Genomic DNA, 23,122 nt, shown 5'->3' on the forward strand with positions numbered 1-23,122 from the left:
GGAGAGAAATCTTTCTCTCCCAGATCGGTGGGAAGCATTTGATGAAAACCTTATTGCACGAGTGTTATCATGAGCAGTTGATGTGGAAACAGCTTGAGAGAGCTGGGGCTGTTCAGCCAGGAGAAAAGAAAAGAGGGAGACCTTACACAATAGAATTGGAGCAGGACTTTTCACAAGGGCCTGTAGTGATAGGGCAAGGGGAATGGCTTTGAACTCAGAGGGCAGGTTTAGGTTAGATGTTAGGAAGAAATTCTTTACTGTGAGGGTGATGAGGCACTGGAACAGGTTGTTCAGAGAAATTGTGGATGCCCCATCCCTGGAAGTGTCCGAGGCCAGCCTGGATGGGGCCCTGGGCAACCTGATCTTGTCAGTGGCATCCCCTGCCCGTGGTAGAGGGTTTGGAACCAGACTATCTCTAAGGTTTCTTCCAACCCAAACCATTCTATGATTGTGTGATCTCACTGGAATCATGAAATGGAGATAAGCTCCAGCTTCAGAACAGGAGTATAACATGGAATGTAAGAGAAGCTACAAATCCTGTTGGATGTTGGATTATTTGTTTTTTTGTTTTTTTGTTTTTTTTTTTTTCCAAGTACTGAAAATGCAGAAAAACAATTTTTGGATGACGCCAACGTAATGCAGAAGCTGGTGTAAAAGCAGATGTGATAATGAGCTGCAGGGGAAGAAAAGCAATCTCTTCACATAGAGTAGGAAGTGGTGAAATGGAGGAGGGTCGCTGAGCAAGGGAGGGGCTACCCTGGGCTTGCTAGGACTTAGAGAGGTGAAGGATGAGTCATGGTTTTGAATGAATTTTACCATTTTAGACTTTAACATAAAATTTTACAAAATGTGTTTCTGCAGCTATGTGTATTAAGCTACCATGGTTATGGCAGTTGAGTGAGTTATCACAATGCTGCAAGATGGAAGGAGGTGTGTAAAAAAATTAACAAAAGGTGAAAGAAAGGCCACTCAGCTTTGTTCATATAATGACATGTGAAGAATCTGTAATGTGAACTACAGTTTCACAAGAGATGCTCTCCATGTGGACAGGAATAGGGACCACATCTACAGGGACATGAGTTTGAACAGCTTTGGCCTTTCTGATGATTATTAGAAGAGAGATGCAGATTGCACCAAGAAACAGAAACTGGCATGAGCAGAACTCCTGGGTTTGGGTTTGTTCAGGACTGCAGGTTTGGATTTGTACAGTTCCGTGTATGAAAAGTTAAATACATTAAATACAAATCTGGCAGCATGAGGTGAAGTCTCCATTCATTACTTGTATTATTTGGAATAATGCATTCAGAAAGCTTCTGCCATAAAAAAAAATTAAGCCTAAAGCTTTACTAATCCATTATATCAGTCTTTTTAAAGCATTTGTATTAAATCATCTCACTGCATTTAATGTTCTCAGGGCTTTATTTGAAACTCACTTGTCCTTTTTAAACATTTCAACAGACCTTGCAAACTGTAGAAGATGTAACATGCATTCATGTTGCCATTTCTGTTCTGAAAGGGAACCTTACAGTTCAAAGAGGAATTGCTAATATGATGGAAGTTGAGGAAGTTTGGCTTGAAAAACTGTTACCTTATTTAAAGTGTCTTTCAGTAACAGTACATATAGATTACAGTCAGTCACTGAACTGAGGAAGTACATCTCCATCTGGAGCGTATGTTTTAGAATAATGCATTTTAAGTGTCATGCCACTGGTCCTGGAAGAGAATTCAAATCTCATCTAGAAAAAAATCCTAAATTATTAAGTTACTGTAGTATTTTCAATCTTGTGAGATAGGTTCTGAAATATCTTATTGAACAACTGTTTACATGATATTAAAAAAGACTGAAACATATATACTCATTAGTCTATATATACAATTATATATATAATAATTATGTTATTATATGTAAGTAATTGTTTATCTATAAAAAATGTATTTAAGTGTATATATGCATGTAGGTACCTACATGCATGTAATAGGACATGAAGTATCACATGTTATTCCATTACAAAAAATATGTAATATTATATACAAATAATACTTCAATAATATTAATTGTGTAACAATGTTTATAGTAATAAAACAGACTATTTACACACACACATATATAGAAAAATAACCAAAGGGAGCTGAAATGGCTCTTGATTTGAAGGGATCTTATTGCAAGGCAACGGAAGGAAAAAGTAACTCAGTCATAATAAGCTGAAAGTTTACCAGGGAGTGTGTCTGAGATGCCCATTAGGCAAGGTTTGTTTTCCCCCAGTCTGTAAAAACTGTAGGGTGCTTAATATTGAAATGAGTGATTTGCCCTGTAAGTGGAAGGAGCAAACCTAAAGCTGCCAAAGCACGCAGGCAAAGTGGAAAGAGGTGTTGGTAACAGTGCCAAAGGCTGCAAACAGATCAAGGAGGGCACATCACTGAGTTGAAGTTTAGTTGCAAGTCTTGCTAAAGGAGCACTACAGTGGACAGATATTGGACAGAATAATTGAGCAAAAAGTTAATTTTTTTCTTGTCCTCTGGAGAGACTGAGTCATCAATAGTAATTGTTTAAGTGACAAAACTGTAACAAAGTTATTGGATAGTCCCTGTCTGAATGAGTCAGTTGGAGTATTTATATAAAAAGAACATTACAGAGTTATTTTTTTCCCTTGTTACTTTCTATGCAACTATTGAAATAATAATGGCAAAGTGATTGTGTGTAGTATTCTTTATTTCTGATAAGTTTCTGTGTCAGAGACCTTGGATGGGCAAAGAGAACAAGATAAAAGTGTTGCTAAGTGTTTAGTGCTACGTGTGAGTCACAAGTTTCAGTCTCCTTTTGATATATAATATGTCTGAATCTAGAATGCGTCTTTGTAAATAAATAAAACCATGATAAAGTTTCTCTATCCTGTGATAAACAAGTCTTGTGTTCCTGCAGTTTAGCCTTCACAGCTTCAGCAGTGTTGCAAAGATCCTTATCCACAACATACAGGCAAAGCCACTGTCAGTTCTAGGTAGGCTTGAAAATGAATGTTTATATCATTTAGGTGCCATGGCAGAGTCCAGAAAGTGAAATAATTGACAATAATCACCTCTGCTCCATTCAGAATTCTTTAAGTTTATGACCTAGAAGTCATTGGATTTCATTTTAGAAGTCAGCAATAGTTTTGCGCTATTGGAGTCTCTTCATAAAGTTGTTTATACTAACTTAGTCTAAAGAGGCATGTTGTTTTAAAAATTATGTATGTGTTGCATATTAGATATTGAGTATTGCTGTCTATTCTAAGGAATTGAGTTTTACTCATTCTTACTTCTGTTGACAGGTGATTCCCTGGCATTGAAAATTCCAGCTACAGGATCTCAGAAAATACAGCTTCAGCAATGTCATCACCCAGCAGCAATTGCCCACACCTGGAATCAGTTGGTGAGATAACAAAGGAGGAATTGATACAGAAATCTCATGTGAGTTGTAGCAATTCACTTTCTTCCTATCACTGTAAACTGGTCAGGTTTTTAGGTAAACATTTTAGTGTATTATTAGTTATAAGGTGAGTTTAACTGTCAAGCATGGGTAAAAGCTCCTCCACTGGAATAGTAGGGTATAAATAAAGTATGAGAAGAATTGTGAGCTTGATGAACCTGAAAATCTATTTTTCAGCACTTAAAGAGCACCTTTGCCACAAGTGATGTTTTATTGGAATAATTAGTTAGAAGAGTTAGCAGAGCAACAAGCTGAACTTCATTTTCATTGCCATTGAAGCATTTAGTTATTTGGACTGTCAATGTCATATAGCACAACTGACTTCAAGTAGAAACTGTAACAAAGAAATTTATGCTTGAATTTACTTGTGTGGCAGTTCTCTTTTTGATAGAGAAGCCACAGTTTAAGAATCCTCCCCTCCCTGAACTCTTGGTTTCAAGCTAGTATTAATAAATAGAACAAAGAAGGATCTTGTAGCTCATTTAAGTAGCTGGGAGGGGATGAAAAGTGAAAACTTTTCTGTCCATGGTGCTTAATTTCCGTAACAGTTAATTTGCTGCTGAGGAGCAAATTTTCCTACTGTTGCATTCCTACTATTTTCCTACTGTTGCATCTTCTATCTGTAAACCTTTGCAGGTGGTGTCTGCAAGAAGGAGTATGAATTTATGAAAGTTCTATCGCTGTAATTTCTTTTTATGTTGAATTTATAGGAAAGACCAAATATGAGGATTATTATAATTGTGTGCTATGGTACATATTTATGCCTTGTTTAGAAAAGCAATTTTTGGTTTAAGATGAAAACTCAAAGATAAATCTGAGATTTTTAGTTGAAAAATATGCTGATCTTGAGATTATGGGAAGTAAAAATTAGGTTGGTTATCAACATATCCTTTTTAAAGTTAAAGTTAAATTCTTAAAGTTACTAAGCTTTACAGTATTTTTTCTCGTTTTGTCATGAAGTTGTGGTTTACTGATGAAAGTAAGTGAAATAAAACTTGCCTTTGTGTTGAACTTTAATAGGGCACTTGTCAGGACTGTAAAGTCAGAGGACCCAACCTTTGGGCGTGCTTAGAGGTAAGTTGTTCTGTTGTTCCACAGTAGAGTCACTTTCTAGTAAAGATTAAATTGTTAGTATTTTTTTAAGAAACATCTGTAATGAAGTTCTTGATTTAGTTTGTTTAACTTATCATTTAAAAGCAAAATTTTTTCTGCAGCTCTTTATTTTTTAATTATTTACCTTCTATCAGGTGCATACTTCTTGTAATTTAAGAATAATATACTTAAAATGAGATTTTTTTTTATAAGAAGGAAGATAGCATATTAGTGTTTTTACTTGAGTTATAATACTTTTTAGCTGTTAAGTTTTGAAGGTTTTTTTTAATATTTTCCCTGGGTCTGTAGATCTAAAAAATAATATATTATTCCTGAATTAATAAATTACTTTTTAGAAGCCTTTCTTAGCATTTGTAGTCCTAACATCTACTAGTAAATGCAGACATTTTACATAATAATGCATACTCTGACTTTTATTCTTAAGCAAAACAAAGAAAAACACCTTGTTTTGAAACCTGCAGAAGCTTGTATGTTCTCCTTACTTTGTACAAATTTCATACAGTCTTTACCCTGGGTATAGCTCTGTCCTAAATATACTTTTGCCTGACTCTTACTGCTGTCTATAAAAAAATGTAACTTTCACTGTATTTAAAGAAAATACAAATATGTTGCTGACTGATCTATGATCCCAGCTAGAAAGCATATAGTTAACTTAGTTTTTAAAATGTCTTGTGAGTTCTTTGGACTTTTTACAGCTGTTTACAGAGATTGAAATTTTGCCCTGTAGGCTTGACTTCATTTAATGGCAATTTTTCTTTAAGTACTGTCAGAAGGATCTCTAGGCTAATGCCCCCCTTTAAGTGTATGTATGAGCATTTTTAGAAATCCCCTTCATTTGTGTCCTTTTAGGTGGACAGTGGTAACAATTAAGAGATCAGATTATTTTGCTCCGTCAATAACAGAGATGAAAGGAGAAAGAAACAGTATTTAATGTCTTTTGTTAGATGGCCTGAAGTTTTAATTATATATAAAAAAAACCTCTTGGGAGTGGGGAAGAGGTGTTCAGGGATGCATCAGCCTGGCAGGTGGGAAAATGCTGTCAAGCTTAAAACATGTTTTTTATTTTTCACTAGAGGTCCTAGACTGTTACTGAAAAACTATATTTTATACCAACATTTTCATAGGAGAGTGTTGTAGTTGCAGTAGGATACTTAATGTCATGCTGTGATGTTTCTCCTCTTGGATGAATTGGCATCTTGTCTTCACCTTTTTCATTAGAAAAACCTGGTGAGATCCCAGCATGCAAACGATCTATAACTTACCAAATATCTGTCATCATTTAATATAGAAAATTGGCCATGTTCAGCTACTTTTTGATGGTGTGAATTAACGTGCTTAGAGAGTTACAGAGATAACCTGCTCTACCCTCCTGTGTGATGGGCCTGACTCACGCAAATGAGGAATTAGCAAAAATTGCTTGAAGATCAGCAGCTGCAAGATTCCACACTCAACTCAGCCAAATATATTTTGCAATGAACATGATTATAATTGGCAATTATTTTGCATGTTATAACTAGAACATGGCGAGTTCTTAGCCATATAGTACTGGAAACTTACGTAAAGGTGAAGAAGCTAATTAGTTGTGAAGTAATGCTCTGGTGAGTAGGCACTGCAGATAAGGGCTTGCTTGCAAGGATTTTTGTTTAAACATGTCTGAAGCTGTTGCCATTCAGTATTTCACCACTTAGACACTGGATTAACTTTAACAATCTTTACCAAATAAGGAATTGTAAAAATACATGTTGTCAGTAATATCAATAAATATATGGAAATTGCCCAAAAATTATATTCTAAACATTGCCCATCAGTGCAAGAAGTTGAGTTAAATCTTGCAGCATTCTTCTTTTGCTTTAGGTGGTATTTATTTTATTGCTTACTGTGCATGTCTCTTGGTTTGTGAAGGACTCTGCAAGTTTGAAATTGGTGTGGATTTTAAAGGGACTGGCAGTATATTCCTATTCTGTAAACCTGTTTGAGACCTCTTTTTAATCCTGTATATTTCTGTGTATCTTGCCCAACAGAACAGGTGTACATATGTTGGCTGTGGTGAATCCCATGTTGATCACAGTACCACCCATTCCCAGGTATGTGTATTTGCTGGTAACACAGTGCCTTGAAACAATGGAGTTAAAGAACTTTTATTTCAATGAAGTCAATAACCTATGTTAGCTAACTGTGTGGAGTTTTGATTAGCTGTAATTATTTTTCATGTTATAGAAGCAGATCTTGCTAATTTAGAGGAGTATGTGAGTTTACAAGTGTTGTGCAGCTGCATAATTTTGCAATTCTTCTAAAGAAGATGGTGCAAATTAAAAAAAAAAAAAAACAGTAAGTACTGATGATTTTCAAGATGCACTGATGAAAGGCTTATTGAGTACCTCAGCTTATGTGTAGTACTTCACTACTTCAGTCTAAATTTCTGGGCCTGTGACTGCCTGATAGGTAAGAGGAGGAAAGTTGCATTAATGGACAGCTGAAGAGGTGCAAGATAGGGAGTATGAATTACCAGAGACAGATGCTCTGCTTCTGCAATATGCTCCTTGTTTCAGATGAAGAAACTGTAGGCTGAGCTGAGCATATGCTTTCCTGCTATGTCCTGATCTTGGGTCCAGCTTGGTGGGAGCAGTGGAGTGTGTGCACTCTGTTCCCCAGCATGCCAAGTTCTGCCAGGGCTGGGCAGCTTCTCTGCGTAGGTTTGGGTCTTAGAGTCACTGTGGGTTCTGGGCACACATGTGTGCAAGGGGAGCAGTTGACAAAATAAAGTGTTTTGGGCACAGAGAGGTGGCAGTATTATAAGCATGTCATTTCTGACTTGCTGATTTTGAGACTAATTAAATTCTCACTATTAATTTACAGTTTGTCAGTAAATGCATCTAAACTTCCATGCAGAACAATTTTTGATCCCTAAAATTACTGAAAAAGCCTGGTGAATATTAAAATGAAGAATAATTTATACAAGGGTTTTACAAGAAGTATGTGGTGTTATGACTGCATTTTACGACCACTCCTGATTGTTTTGTTTTTTTTATTTTGAAGCAGGACTTTGAGAAGAGAGAGTATTTATACAAATCAATAGTGCATTAATATAAATCTATATAATACTTTCACTTTTTTTTATCAGCTGTTAAAACTGAATCACAGTTCTAAAGCCTTTACAAAAGGCTCAGAAATGAGGTGTTTCTAGAGTAGTTGGGGACCAGATGGTCCCTGAATTTCTTGCCTACAGTTTTATACCTCTTCGCTTCTTACAGTAGTTTATTCCTGCTTTGCTTGCTGCCTTAGCAGTGTTATGTACTTAGGGAAGGAAAATGCAGGCAAGCTATTCATTCTCTGTCAGTGACATCCTTGTCTTGATTATCTTATTACTTAATTTTAATTTGAGGATAGTAAGCAATTTTGATGATTCTTTAATAAAAATATCAATAAACATATTAGAATGAGAGAAGTGAGGTTGGCATGAATCAACTTCTTACTCCAGTTTACACCAGTAAGGCTTCCTATACTGCAAACAGTCATGTTCATTGCATCCACTCCAAGGAAATCATTAGGCCATTGCTCTGAAGTCTTGTAATTATGTATGGATCTGAAGCTGCAGAATTAAGTATATTCTTGTGTTTAAAGTTGTTTGACCTATTTATGTAAATCTGATGTTTTTAGTAGGGGGAGCGCAATCTAATGAGATTTTATCCCACTTTACTTTAAAAACATTGTTCTGGTACAAGATTTTTTTAAATGAAGGGAGGAGGAACTTGGGCATCCTGCAGCAGTAGTAGAGTTTTCCTAATTTCTAGCAAATCCCTTACTGTCTAGAAACCGGCCTGATGCTGACATATAAGGAAGAAATACAGGAAGAATTAGTGAAAATATTTGGAGGAAAATAGCAATTTTGTGCCCAATCTTACATTAAGGAGGTTAAAAAAATGTTAATATTTGAACAAGAAAAATATTCTTTATCTGTAAAATTTATATTGCTTCAGAGTGTGAAGCTGTCAACAAAGTAACTATTTCAGTCTAGAATTTTTGCTTTAATATGAAGACCTCTTACTGTAACTGAACTAAAAATTTTATCTTAGTCTTCAGATTACTGCAAATAGCCTGAATTTCTTGCAGCAAACCAGTAGAAATAAACATTGTAGAGGAGGTAGCTCCCATTGTGGCCAGTTACAGATATGCCTTAAAAACTGATTCGTTGTGAATTGTAACACTTCTAACAAGAATAAGAAGGCTGCCTTCTTATTTTTTTAATTACAGAGAGGCATGTCAGATATAACAGTGTCTTAGATTCTGATTGTATCTTGTTGCTAATTTGAGTGATTTGTACTAAAAATGAATGTTTGTGCTAGAATTTAGTAACCGAATTGCTCTTTTTTAATACTCTAACACACATACTTGTTTCATTGTTAAAAAACCTAGAATTTCAATGTATCTATTCTAGCTTGCATGTAGCAGTATTTAGTTATTCCCAGTTTCTGAATCCCAGTTGTGGTTTTTGTTCTGTTTTAGGAGACGAAGCACTGTCTAACTGTCAACCTTACTACTCTCCGTGTTTGGTGTTATGCCTGTAGTAAGGAAGTATTCCTGGACAGAAAATTAGGATCTCACTCTCCACTACCAAGTACAAGACTGTCTCACCAAGCACAAGAAAACAGTGTGCAGGTATTTTTTAACCCAATGGAGCAAAGGCAGCTCTAGCTTTGCAGTAAACATTGTGTTTTCTCTTAAGTGAGAGACTGACTTTTCCTCCCTTCTTGTGGCTGAACTTTCTATTAATTCCTCTATTTTCATAAAACTTTTTTGGCTTTACTGGCATCAGTAGTGTTCACTCTGATCTTTTTTTTTCTTAGATAAGTGTTGTCTTGGAAAAAGTTACACTGCAATTTCTTAAGTACAATTGTTTGTAGCTGAAAAATGAAGTGTTATTTCTTTATTGCATGTGTAATGTAGTTACACAAAAAAGACAGGTAACTTGGTTAAAACAGTCACAAGTAGAAGTACAGTATTTCTAAATGTGTTCTGCTTGAGACATAGAGCAGTAGAAGAGAGATCATCATGCACAGGTTGAACAGAAAGATGGGCAGTTTTTCAGTCTATGTAATAAAGAAATATATTTAATTCAAAGTTTAGTGTTTAGTATTAATGTAATCTGATCATTTTCTCATAAACTGCCAGCAACTCAAGTGGAATTTAAAAAATTCTGTTGTCTAAAAATTTTTGTTACCTGATATAAAGCTGAGTTCAGACTTCTGAATTTCTGTTCTATTATATTTGACCTTTAGTGTTCCAGGGAAACAGGTATAATATACAGAAAAATCAGTGGAACTTAAAACATCTATGAAGCGTTTTGTTCAGGGTTTTTATTTACGTGCTCGCAAAAAGAGCTTGTCATTCAATAAATACGTGCCAGTCTATAGTTAGTTTCTCTATTTGTACATTTTTCTTTCAGGAGTTTAATTTGTCTTCATTAACTGTAGTGAGCCATCTGGTGGCACATCAAAAACACCTACACTAGCTTAGGTTATGACTCCTGCCTTATCTCTTCCATGCTGGCTGCTTTGTTATCCATGGGGAAGAAATTCCATCCCTGGCTTTGTTTTGTTTTTTCAGCTGTCATTATAAAAAACATGCAGCGATCAGATAACAAAAACATGGAGGGGTTCTTAGTAAACTTTCTCAGGGTACCCGTGAAATCCTGGTGTTCTCATTTCGTGTGCAGTGAGATTTCAAGATACATTCTTCTTGTAGATGTCAGCGAACCCAATGGGAAGAATGATGATGTCTGACTTATTTCAGAAGGCTGAATGAATTCTTTATTATAATTATGCTATGATACATTAATATACTATATAAAAGAGGATACTAAAAACTACATGCTACTCTCTCTAACTATCCTATCTAACTCCCTCACAACTCGTGACCCTGTTCTCCAGAGTCCAGACACAGGTGGATCCGATTGGCCATCAGGCCCAAACAATCCACTGTGATCCAACCAAACGATCACTGTAGGTAAACAATTCTCCAAACACATTCCACAAGAGAAAAACAAGGAGCAGAAATAGAAATTGTTTTCTCTTTCACTTCTCTCTGTGCACCTTTATAAAAATCCTGAGAGAGAGAGAAATGTGCTTGCCACACATTCACATAATTTTCCAATTCTAGATTTGTTGGAAAAATTACACATAAGCTTAATTAAGTGGAAAAGTGATGAATTACAGTAAATATTCTTTTCCTCCTTTTAAGGATTTTAAAATACCCAGTAATCCCACACTGAAGATTCCATTAGCAGCTGTATTTGATGACTTAGATATAGAAGTGGAAGAAGATGAACTGAAGACCAGAGGTAATAAAAGGAAAACCCGGTGCATTATTTTTGTGCTCCAACTCAGGTGTTTATTTTTCGTTTTTGTCTTTCTTGCAGCAGTCTTTCTTATCATCAGAGCAGAGGCTGTTGCCTGAGTTTGGCTGTTGCCAAAGCACGTTGGAGTAATGTTCAGTGCAGTTGGTATTGTAGCCACTCTGGTTCAAGTAGGCTTTTTTAAAATCTAAAAGATTACTGATTTAAATACTTTCCTCCATTTTGAATAATCCTTTTCTGAGCCTGTAGTATCCTAATGTGGGGTTTTGGTTACTTGTTTTCTCCTTGACATAATTGATTTCATGCACTACCAAACTTTCTCCTATCAAAGATTACCCCACTCTAATATGAAATCTAGTGTAAAGATGAAAATTAGAGTGATGAAATCCTAAACAGTGAAGCTAATCCCAAACAGTGAAGCTTTAATCTTTCATAAGAGAACATAATAATTACTATTTCTTAAAAGCCTCTAATTATTATTGATCATTCTAAAAACTATGTGTGTATTTGATGGTAAAGAAAATATTGCTAAGTACCATTTTTTTCAGAAAAATATGACTAGCAGATTGTTGAGCTATTGTTTTTGAGATACCATTGCATATGTCAAGACAGTTTGTTTTCCATCAGTGATGAGAGAAAAGTTATTCTAATTTATGCATGTGCCAGTTTTGGCTAGGCAAGAGTAAGTTATCTTTACAGTAGCTGCTATGGGGCTGTGTTTTTGGATTTGTGCTGGAAACAGGTTGATAATGTAGAGATGTTTCTGTTATTGCTTAGCAGGGCTTACACACAGTCAACCTTTTCTGTTTCTCACACCACCCACCAGGGAGTGGTTTGAGGGTGCACAAGAAGTTGGGAGGAGACACAGCTGGGGCAGCTGACCTAAGTGATCAGTGGGATAATCCATAATGTGGCATCCTGGGAGAGGAAGAAGGAAGATTGGGACTTTCAGAGTTAGGGTGTTTATCTTCCCAAATAACAATTATTCATGATGGAGCCCTGCTTTCCTGGAGATGGCAGAACACCTCCCTGTCTGGGGGAAGTGGTGAATGAATGCCTTGTTTTGCTTTGCTTGTGCAAACAGCTTTTGCTTCACCTATTAAATTGTCTTTATCTCAGCCCGTGAGTTTTCTCACTTTCACAATTCCCTGCCCATCCCACCATTAGGGAGTGAGTGAGTTAGTAGCTCTGGGGTACTGAGTTGCTGGCTGGAGTTAAACCACAGCAATGGGTCTCATTTCTCATTCACTCAGCTACTCCCAGCTTTCCCTCTCTTAAGTCTGCTGGCCTTGGTCAGAAAACCTGCCTTGTCCCTTCTGTTGTCTGGCACAGTCTTACAAGATGTGACACCACCCCACTAATTTGCCATCTGCCCTTACATCATTACACTGTGTGTTCTATTCCTAGTTAGTTTCTGCAACCAGTGTGTCTATTTTTATATTTTTATCTCTTCTTGTATTACTCATATTTTGGGGAATGTAGCCTACATTGCAATAATATACAATTAGAATTGCATTGAAGTTCCCAGTAATGATGATGTGACTGTTAAAACGCTTATTCAAACTGAAAGGAAGAAACTTCTTTAGCTTTAACTTTGCTCCTAAAATTTCTTCTGAATGCTTTTGATGAAGCAAACATTAGAATATATTTTCACAAGAAAAGAAGTCTGTTTGAAAACTTTCCTTGCAATACTACAGGCTGGAAAAATGCGGTGAGAGTATCTTCCTGAAATATGTGCTGCTTCCGAAAAAACTGAAACAACATCAAAATCTTCTAACTGTTATTGCTTTCCAGTTTCAGTAAGAATGATTGTTCTCTTTGTAGCAGAGTTTGGAATGCATGTTCAGATACAGGAAGCAGGACTGTATTTCCATTCAGACAGATAGAAGGACATTTTTAGCTTAATTTTGAAGTCCTGTTTATTAAAAATTGTAACTGAAGTAACCCAAGTGGGTTTCAGATGTAGAAAGATTTTATTAGTAACTTATTTTTCTGCCATAGACCAAAACTACCAGGAGAGTTCCTGTACTTCAAGAATTGCACAGTCATCAGTACTGATTGCTGAATGTTTGTCAAGATTTTTAAATTTTTGGGTCTTATTGATTCTTTGCTTAGAAATGTTACTGTTCCCTCATACAAAGTCAATTTTATTTTTATATGTTACTTCGTTAATGTAATACTTGTAGCCATGAATAGCATAATTCATAATTATGGAAAGAATATATGTCAGTTGTAACTTTCATGTGTGTGGAAAAGATATATGTGACTACCTGTAAAGACGGTAAACAGTGTGGGTTAGAAAGTAAACTATATGGGAAAATCTAAATGGAGCAATCTGTTAAGAAAAATAATGGTATATAATTGGAATAGAAAACAACTAATAACAGGACTAACTAGCCTGGGATAATCATATGCTGAGTAGGTTTTGAATATTGAGTGTAATCTGATTTAGTGTGAATTTGGGACAGAAGAGTGAAATATTTGAGAAGCTTTTGGTAATGTGATTAGTTAGAAATGCAGCATAGCCACAGTTTAACTGAACAGTTAAGTCATTAAGCTGAAGTAAAATTTCAGTGTTGATAAACACATTTTAAATTAAAATCTGCAGGTGTCATAAACCATGAAAACTTAGTAAGATGAAATACAATCCACTTGTCTGAAGTTCTTTAGTCAATTGAGATCAGAACACTTAATTACTACTTCTAGTTAGATTGGTGTTTGTTTAGGAGTCCTATGTTTCTTTTAGTTGCAATTCTGCATTATAATTGGCATCCCAAGTGTTCCATGAGTATTTTGATTAGTATATATTTTCTAGGAATTATTGGATTAACAGATTTGTATTTATTCTGTTTTCCAGGTCTAACAGGATTAAAAAATATTGGAAACACTTGTTACATGAACGCAGCTTTACAAGCTCTTTCCAACTGGTAAGGAAAATGATAGTTAATGCAATTTTATATCTGCTTGTGCATGCTTTTTTTTCCAGATGGACTTAAGGGGTTTGGAGAGATGCACTGCCATGGAAAAGGACATATAGTTGTTGAATCTCAGTCTTGTATACTGCAAACAATTTATTATGGTATATGGGCCACTCAGCTTTTTCTCTGTTTCATTCTAATGCCTCCTAAATAAGAATATATGCAGTTTTAGAAATTAGAAAACGATCTGATAAAAGCTACTAGTGGATTAGTGGATTTTTGTATTTTTTTTCCTTTGATACAGAAAAAGCAAAGGAAATGCACAAGAATAAACTCTTAATTGAAGTAGAGTTATAAGGATCAGAATTCAGTTGTTACAAGCAATGAATCTGGAGCATTCTGTGCTAAGTCATGGTAGGAAGGATGGAGTGCAAAATCCCATGTCATCCATGGGAATCCTAGACAGGTTCATGAAGGAGAAATCTACAGAAGTGGAAGAGATAGGGACAGTATCCCAGCTGGAGAGCTTCCTGCAGCAGGAGTGGCAGGGTGGTGGCAGGTCCTGAGCAGGTGTCACATGGGGTTGCTGTGAGCCACAGGCCAAGAGCAGGCAGGGCTAAGGGCCTTGTTGAGGCTCTCTGATGACAGAGAGGAGAACTGAGGCAGGTCTCTCTAGAAGATAAAGAAGTGGACAAGGCACCATGAGGAAAATATTCTACTGAGAAATGCCAAATTTTGGAAGTATGCTGGGATGTCGCCTTTCTTGGAGAGAAATGGGTCCAACATATATGAGGGTTGTGACTTCAGAAAGGAGGTTGAAAGGAGAGGAGAGAGTATGTGAGTTGGCAACACTGCATACTGTATAGTGTAAGTAAACACTGCATGAAATAATCATTTAAGTAGAAATTATTTGCTTACACGCATCTTGTGGCACTGTTGGATTCCAGAGAAAATATTTGTTTGGGATGGTGTTTATGGACTAGGCTTGTGATGAGGGTTGCTGGAATAGTACATGTGTACTTCTGTGACAGCTTGTAGGAATTGCCTTGAATTTGATTCCCATTAGACAATTCTGGTGCTTTGAGAAATGTCAGAGCATGTTTGAGGAGCAGCATGGCTGTACTGCTGAGGTTGTCCTGCCAGGAAATGTTTGGTCGCAGCATTTAAGAATGTAGGAAGTGGAATTGTTCAGTTATAGAATAGCATTACTCTTATGATATAATCCTGTATGAAATGCAGATTTCCTCTTGTATTTTAACAACCTGAAAAAATTACTGTTTTCTTCTTTTTATTCAGCCCACCTTTGACGCACTTTTTTCTTGACTGTGGGGGCTTAGCCCGAACAGATAAGAAACCTGCAATTTGTAAAAGTTACCTCAAGCTGATGACAGAACTCTGGCACAAAAGCAGGTATTAAATAATTTTGGTGATTAAATGATAATAAATAGATTCCAGAATCATGAGGGATGCATTAATCTGTCCTAGGTTTCTAATTTTTATTTCATGTGTTCACAAAATTCCTCTTAAAAAAACATCAGGAAGAAAAGACTGACTTTCAGGACTCAAGCACTCCTTATAACCTGTTCTTTTTCATATATACCAAAGATAGGACAAGAAATAGATTAGGTGACAGGCATTAAGCTCTTAAAAAGGCTTATATTTGCCAGAAATACATCTAAAATATTTAGCTACTTTCTCCTCTCTGTGTCCTTTGTTCTGTATCAATGTTTTATCAGTTTCTCTTATTTCCTTATATGGAATTTGTCTAATATCTAGCTAAGAAAATATTTCAAAATATAAACACAAAAGTAAAGAAACAGTAATTGTGCACAGAGCCAAGAGTATGTCTGATTTGTTATCTGATTGTCTGACAAGAAATGTGCCATAAAAGGCCTGATGTAGTCACTGTTTCAGTTGGGTGACAGGCTTTTAAAAATTGTGTAGTTAATAATTCAATGCCAATATTATGTTTTGTTAAGATTAATATTATAGGTGTTCAGTAGGTAATGGTATGATCCCAGTAAAGATAAAAAAATTCCAATTAAATGCTTTCCTTTTCAGTGTTTCTATATTTAAAACTTTTTTTTAGGCCTGGATCTGTTGTTCCTACTGGTTTATTTCAAGGAATTAAAACTGTTAATCCAATGTTTCGAGGCTACTCTCAACAGGTAAAGCTTTCTGATGTCTTTTAAATCTGCCTAAGCCATAAAATTATCTCTTAATTAGAAATCTAATGCTTAAGATGCCTTACTCCCTATATTTGTTTAAAGCAAATGCAACATAAACTTTAGTTAATATGACTTGGATGTAGATAATTTGAAATGGAATAATCAGTAATTAAGTAATGTTTTATATTTATTTATATAAAATTCTCAAAAGGTCTTCAATGTAGAATAACTCCTTTCAGGAAAATTTAAGTAATAACATTTGAACTTCTTCTTTGTGTGAAATAATGCTGCTAATGTTTGAGCAGTCCCAGAAAACAAAATAAAGGTGTTAAAAAAAACCCAACAGATTTTTAATATATTTGTCTATGAATGATGTTAAAATGATATCCAGAATGCAGTTTCCATTTAGTATCTTGAACACTGATGAAAACATCTTTTTCCATGCAGAGCAACACTTAATGAGATCCTTTTTAGGTTAGGCCTGGATCTTAGTTCAGTTGTATGTTCAGCAGGTTTCATGGCAGCAATTAAAACATAGCAGGGCTTTCATAGCCAACACTCTCCTAGTGCAAGTTGGGCAGCCAGGTCCAATCTTGAGGGAGAAAATTACATTGATCAATGAAGAATGTTTCTCTTAATCGGTGTCTTGATGGTTTTGTTAATTTTGTTTTTTTGTGAAAGGATTGCCAGCAAGTAGGCATACTGGGTTTTTGGTTTTTTTTCATTACCCAAATCCAACTCAGTTCTGTAAGTTGCAATTTTTAAGAAAATAACTGTTTTGTAGTCAGCAGTTTTGAGCTTAATAAGTAATTGCTATGACAGATAGGAATGTTGAGCAGCAAAAAATACTATTGTGAGCAACCAGAATACAAAAAGGAAAACAGAAGAAAATAAAAGCAGTAGTCGTTGCCAACAAGAGGCTTTTGTTTTCTTGCTGACCTGCTTTATTGGATACTTTCTATTGCCAAGGACCAGGCTGCACTGATTGATGAAATTTGGTGGCTTGTAGGATGTTTCCAAACACAAATTAGACTTGTAGTATTACAGCTCTTTGTGGGAACACATTTGGGAAATCTTGTTGAGGCTTTAGAAGAAGAATTGTAGCATTGGTGGCAGTGTGATGCATTGGAAAGACAGGCTAAGTAACATCATAGTAATTATACTTCATACCCAGTGAAAGCAAATCTCTGGTTGATTTTCTGGATAAGGTTTATAAAAACCTTCTCTAAAATATTCCATTACAAGCAGAGCTGGGGTCTGATTGCATTGCTGGTGCTTGTTTGAGTTACATTTATCATTCCAGTGAGCTAAGGCAGCATTTTTGCTGGTGTTGTTAAAGTAAATTATTTTGGGAATTGGAGTGTTTTGGAGGAAACTTGTATGATGAGATTACTTGTGACGTGCAAGAAATGTATGCAGGAAACATACATGGTCTGGAAATGAAAGTGGTTTTGAACATTAGACCTGGGACAGAGGAATTTTCTTTATTCTTCATTAACAGCCAGCTTTCATTTTAGTTATCTGTATATTTTCTGATGTGAATATCTTTCATATAAAATAGAGTAATACGATAAAACTTGTTTAAAATTCTAGGATGCACAAGAATTTTTGCGTTGTCTAATGGATTTGCTTCACGAGGAACTTAAAGAACCAGTTGTAGAACTGGAAGATGCCCAGCCTATGAGTGTTGAAGAGAGTATGGAAGAAGATAAGAGCCAGTCAGACTTAAGCTTTCAGCCCTGTGAATCCTGTGGTAACTGTGATAAAACAGAAAATGACACAATTTTCAAACCTGTCTTAGAGGATCCTGCAGAAACAACCATGTTAATTCAGGATGATGATAACAACTCAATCACATCCAAAGACTGGCAGAAAGAAAAAATATCGAGCAACAAACTTAAACGAGCAAATTCTGTGGAAGACTTGGAAAAAGACACAAACACTACTTCAGAGACCACTGAATTTTTAAATAACCAAGGAACTGTGAAAGTACAGATACACAGCAGATTCTCAGGTAATGCATTGCTAAAGTGCAATTGAAACAGTTAAAATCTTAGCCAGAATATCTGTGAGAGTAGAAGTGAGTTGTAGAATATAGTAGAGGTATAGGTCAAATAGAGCGGGTGGTTTTACTTGTAAACCACGTCCCTACTTAGTTCATGTTTTCAGTTTAGGTTTTCTGAATTTGATTTTAATTCCCATGGCCAGCTAACTGTTTGTACTGGGTAAGGTTTCAGATAACCAGAAGAGTGGGGTTTTTTTGTTTTGTTCTTAACTTAAAAGGAACTGAAATGTTGCTACATGCCTAAATGTCCAGTGGCCTGACAGTGTGGTTAATTAAGTTACATGACCACTGTATCTGTTCGTTCTGCAGTAATTTTTTTCACAGAATTTGTGCAAATCTGAATTGCAGAATACATCAATGATGTTCACATGAATGACGTATCTGCAGCCCAAACACCATCATCAGTTGAAGGGATAAGCACACGCTTATCAAACAGCCCTCCAAAATCATTCCCGTCATGCTCTTCACTGGCACAAGTCCACAAAAAAGGTAGAGGCTGTTTATTTTCTCCTTCCTGGTACTGAATTACTCCATATTATAATTCTCATTGTGTTTCTTATGTCTTTTGTAACAGACATTGGTGTTATTTCTAAGGGGATTTTAGCCCTGATTCTGGTGGGCAGAAGGGAGTGTTATGTAAGCTGGACATGAAAGATTATTCCCTGTATTTCTATAATCTTCTGGTTTATTTGAAGCATGAATAGTATTTGCCTCTATTTTAGGAAGGCAGAATATTATTTTTAGACAATTTTCTCAATTGCACCAGTTTGGACAGAAGAGAAAGGTATGAGAAGTTAGTACCCCTAAAGGTAATACTCTCCAGAGAAAAAGGTTTAAGGAGTGATGTGTAATTGTACTACAGATAAACCTGTAAATGCTGGCTGCTTCATGGTTATTAATGTCCCTGCAGTGCTGAGTATTTCTTTTGGCACTGCAGCAGGATGCATTTATGAGCATCTGGAATATTTAGTCTTTTGCTGCCTTTACACATATGACTGTGCTGCTTTAGGGTATGAGGAGTAATATATAATTTTTTCCCCTGATTTGTCGAACAGTAGATTACTTTAAGCAAAGCTTGTCTTTCAGAGCATGCTTTTAAGGCATTGCACCAAACCCAATCCAAAAACTAATGCAACTTTAATACTGTGATCCTGCTTCATTCAATAGCCTGTCCAGATAAGTTCTGAACATTCCTGTTATCTTTTTAATGCTTTAGCATTGGTGTTGCATGACAGTGATTTAATGGACTTAAATAATTGACCTCCTTGGTTCGTTTGTTCAGCAGCTTTGATGCTGCATCTGTGCTACTGTCTCCAGTTTTGGCTTCACCATTACAGGAGGGTTTTACACAACCTGACGTGAGTCTGTCAGAAGAGGTGCTCGGTCACTGGTGCTTGCCCAGGAGAGGTTGAGAGACCTAGGGTTTTTTAGTAAGTGGCTGTTAGGCTGGACTCCAGTTGTACCTTTAGTCTGCTTCAATCCTCTGTCATCAGTGTTGTGATGCAGTAACCTTGTGATACTTCTCTTCAGCCCAGCATGGCTGAAACTTCTCAAGAAGATCTGATCAAATTAAGTGTCAAATAAAATGTTCCTTTTTATACCTTGAGGGATTCCTGCCAAGATAAATCCATCATGTAGCAATAGGCTGTAGACTGGCAGTTTGAGTTTTACTTACAGAGGCAAATGTTTCTGGTGATTGTCCCCAGATGCTTGAGGAACCCACATGAATTGCCTGTAATGGCAGTAATGTGATCTTGTAATTCCTAAGAAATATTTAGTAAATAGAAAACAGGGCTTGGCTCATAATTTAACTCTGAACATGAGACTTCTAATTAAGTTACACAAAGCTGAAGTGTAATCAGAATCCACTGTACTTTGTCTTACTGCAGCATTTTACTTTTGTCATTTTATAGTTTCAACGGTATCATCACCAAAAAGGAAGAAGCGCAAGAAGTACAGGAGTGTTATCTCTGATATATTTGATGGGACTATAATAAGTTCAGTCCAGTGCTTGACCTGTGATCGGGTAAGAAGAGAAAGTTCTGGCTTTTACTATGTTCTTTTCTTACTGCATTATGAATACAGTCATTCTCTGGTAACTATATTCTTTTGTGGAAGATTTCCTCAGAAGGTTGGGGTGTTTCATACTTGTTCTCGCAAATTGTAATAGTGGCTACTACCAGCACTTGGTGTTTAAAATAGCTTGTATTCATTGCGCTGAATATTTACTCAGAGCTGAAAAAAAACTTTTTGAGAATTGGTTTACAGCAAGGATGAAGAAAGACGCTTGCTCTTCAACTTCATTTAGGTCTCATTAGTTTTTAATAATGCTCTGAATATCCTAATGCATACATGCTACTGTCCTAACTTCTCAGGTACCTAATGTTTCAAAGAAAAGACAAGACAGTGATCTAATATAGTACTGTAACTGTCTTATCAGATTGAGACTAACAAAATAAAGTCTTTCAAAAAATCCAAATAAAGACACTAACTTTTGCAATGATATGAGCTTCTTTCTGAAGTTGTCCTCAGGGTAATCTGGTGAACAAGTTCAAAAAACAAACAAAAATTTCTAAAATGTCTTTAATGTTTGACTCTGTGACCACTAAATGAAGCACAGGAGCAAGAAAATGCACAGATGGGTCTCCCTTGCAGTGAGTCCACTTACATCAGGTCAATATAATGTCAGAGTAAAATACTGTGGAAACAATGGACTGAAGCTTTCTGAAATGATACTGTGTAACACAGCCTGAGGCAAAAATCATAGTGCTCTGTATAACTGGTATGAAGAAAAATAATAATCACCTAAAAAATGTTTCAGTGGTAACAATGTGCAAGTTCATTCTAAAATTTTAATTTTTGGTTACTCTTTTTTAGAAAATGAATTCTTATTAATGTACTTTTTTATAATTAATTTCATACCTAGTGGAATTTTCAATTACGCAGTGACTTGGTCGTTACTAGTGAACTTTATGGAATTCAGTTTAATTACCATTTCTCTTCAAGCCTAACTCCACTGTGTTTCATTTATTTCCTTCCTTAGCTGTCTGTAACCCTGGAGACCTTTCAGGATCTGTCCTTGCCTATTCCAGGTAAGGAAGATCTTGCTAAACTCCATTCTGCAAGTCATCAGACATCTCTAGTCAAGGCAGGGTCATGTGGAGAAGCATATGCCCCCCAGGGATGGATAGCCTTTTTTATGGAATACTTCAAAAGGTAAATAATACTTACCTTGTTTTATTCAATTATCTATTTTGAAATTCTAGTTTCTGCTCTTCTGGCAGAACATTTGTTGGTTTTCTTTCTTTTCTGTCAATGATGTTTCAGGTTTGTTGTCTCATGTGTTCCTAGCTGGTTTTGGGGTCCAGTTGTAACCTTACAAGATTGTCTTGCTGCCTTTTTCGCCAGAGATGAGCTCAAGGGTAAGAGGTTAATTACCTGAACATGTTTCTTCTGTGTTTTTTTTCCTCCTGTCACAATGAGATGATTAATATCTTCTTAGCTTAATGCAGTTAAGCAGAGGCCACCTGTTAAGGTGTAATACAGTCAGTCCTTGTTCTTTTGGGATCATTCATTTCAGAAAGGTAAGCTTCTCATTCAACTGAGTATTTGAGATAAATGCCTATGAAAGGTGCTTTAGAAATGTCAAGTCAGTCTGAATTTGGTTTAGTGAAATTATATCAACTGAAGTCTCATAAAAATTTCAAACCCACTGTATTAATATTCATTCTCATAACCTCAATTTGGACACAAATTATTTCCCTTTTAAATTATATAGCCTCATCTCTTCAGATTATACTGTACTGCTTCATAGTTGAAGACATAAAACCTAAGAACCTCTCCTGTAGTTGCTATGTCAACACTATTATGACTGTTAAATATTGAATGCAACCTAAAGATAAATTCCCTTGACACTTTTTTCTATCAAATGTACACATTTAAAAGATAACTGTTTGGATTTAGAGAATGATGGCTGGTTTTCTTCTTCTCCCTGATGTTTGCAGGTGATAACATGTACAGCTGTGGAAGGTGTAAAAAGTAAGCTGGCTTTGACCTTTGTTTTATTTTGTCTTAATTTGAGGTTTTACTGTTTCTGTTAGTCAAGAGACATTTATTTCTTTTGGGTATGTCCCAATACTCTTTATCTTTTGATATGACCCTGTGTTCTGACTGTCAGAAATTCAGTATTCCCAAGGAAGCACTGACTTACCCTACCACATGTGCTTAATTCTGTCTCACGCCCTTCCAATTTAGATGTAAATTGGTTTTGTTTGACAAAATAAAAGCTCTTAGCCCTCTCTAATACTAGCAGCTTTCCCCTGATATGCAGTAGATCACTAAGGTGTGTTAAATAAATAAACTATGGCTTTAAATATGAGAGAAACAAGAAACAGAAGTGGTCTGAAGACTGCTTGAAGCTCTTTATGGTACAGGAGTGTTATTCCTTCTTATATGTGCTGTAGATAATTTCCTAGAAGTAAACTTAGTTCATTTTTTTGTCTTTTGCTGGATGATCAGCTTTCATGAAGCCTCAAGTTTTTTCCTCTCTGTTAAGAGAAACTGTTAGCTAGTTGGGACTTAATTGTACTTGCTGTTTTGAATTTTTCAGCAGTACAGATTGTCTTGTCTTAGGAACCATCATTGTTTGTATCATTTTGGCTACTCCATGTCTAGTCTACATTCCAGAAATATTTTGGGTTTACTAATGCAATGTTCAGCTTAGGCTTTTGCTGATCTAGTGCAATAAAATAAAACCTTTTCAGAATTAATTCTTGATTGTTTTGGTTTGGTTTTTCCTTTGCTTAGGTTAAGAAATGGAGTGAAATTCTGCAAAGTACAAAAATTTCCTGAGGTACTGTTACAATATGCACTTTAAAGCACTTTTACTGCATGATTAGGAATGTGGCAAGACTAATGAGTTGCATAGAGTGAATTGTGTTTATAATGCTGTGTGAGGAAAGTCTGCCTTCATGTTGGCATTTGTGTAAGAATGTGAGCAACGTGGTTGTTCACCCTGTAAGAAAATGAATCTTGTACATGACA

The 23,122-nt window shown here is 35.9% G+C and overlaps 1 protein-coding gene across 3 annotated transcripts in view; it reads left to right on the forward strand.

Moving 5' to 3' along the window:
• The window catches only part of USP33 (ubiquitin specific peptidase 33), a 37,527-nt gene that overhangs the window by 2,452 nt on the left and 11,953 nt on the right, over positions 1 to 23,122 (forward strand). Inside the window, exons 2-16 of one of the 3 annotated variants that reach the window (XM_068200022.1) lie at positions 3,306 to 3,444; positions 4,484 to 4,537; positions 6,598 to 6,660; positions 9,080 to 9,232; positions 10,814 to 10,913; positions 13,786 to 13,855; positions 15,143 to 15,256; positions 15,936 to 16,014; positions 17,608 to 18,028; positions 18,428 to 18,568; positions 19,993 to 20,105; positions 21,123 to 21,295; positions 21,407 to 21,501; positions 22,084 to 22,117; positions 22,886 to 22,931. In XM_068200022.1, the coding sequence (XP_068056123.1) occupies positions 3,364 to 3,444; positions 4,484 to 4,537; positions 6,598 to 6,660; positions 9,080 to 9,232; positions 10,814 to 10,913; positions 13,786 to 13,855; positions 15,143 to 15,256; positions 15,936 to 16,014; positions 17,608 to 18,028; positions 18,428 to 18,568; positions 19,993 to 20,105; positions 21,123 to 21,295; positions 21,407 to 21,501; positions 22,084 to 22,117; positions 22,886 to 22,931 (1,737 nt within the window). In that variant the 5' untranslated portion in view covers positions 3,306 to 3,363. Of the gene's footprint in view, positions 1 to 3,305; positions 3,445 to 4,483; positions 4,538 to 6,597; positions 6,661 to 9,079; positions 9,233 to 10,813; positions 10,914 to 13,785; positions 13,856 to 15,142; positions 15,257 to 15,935; positions 16,015 to 17,607; positions 18,029 to 18,427; positions 18,569 to 19,992; positions 20,106 to 21,122; positions 21,296 to 21,396; positions 21,502 to 22,083; positions 22,118 to 22,885; positions 22,932 to 23,122 lie in introns of all 3 variants that reach the window. The other 2 variants (XM_068200023.1, XM_068200021.1) reach the window with 2 other exon arrangements.

This window comes from Anomalospiza imberbis, chromosome 9 (assembly GCF_031753505.1).
Source record: "Anomalospiza imberbis isolate Cuckoo-Finch-1a 21T00152 chromosome 9, ASM3175350v1, whole genome shotgun sequence".
NCBI classification, from domain to species: domain Eukaryota; kingdom Metazoa; phylum Chordata; class Aves; order Passeriformes; family Viduidae; genus Anomalospiza; species Anomalospiza imberbis.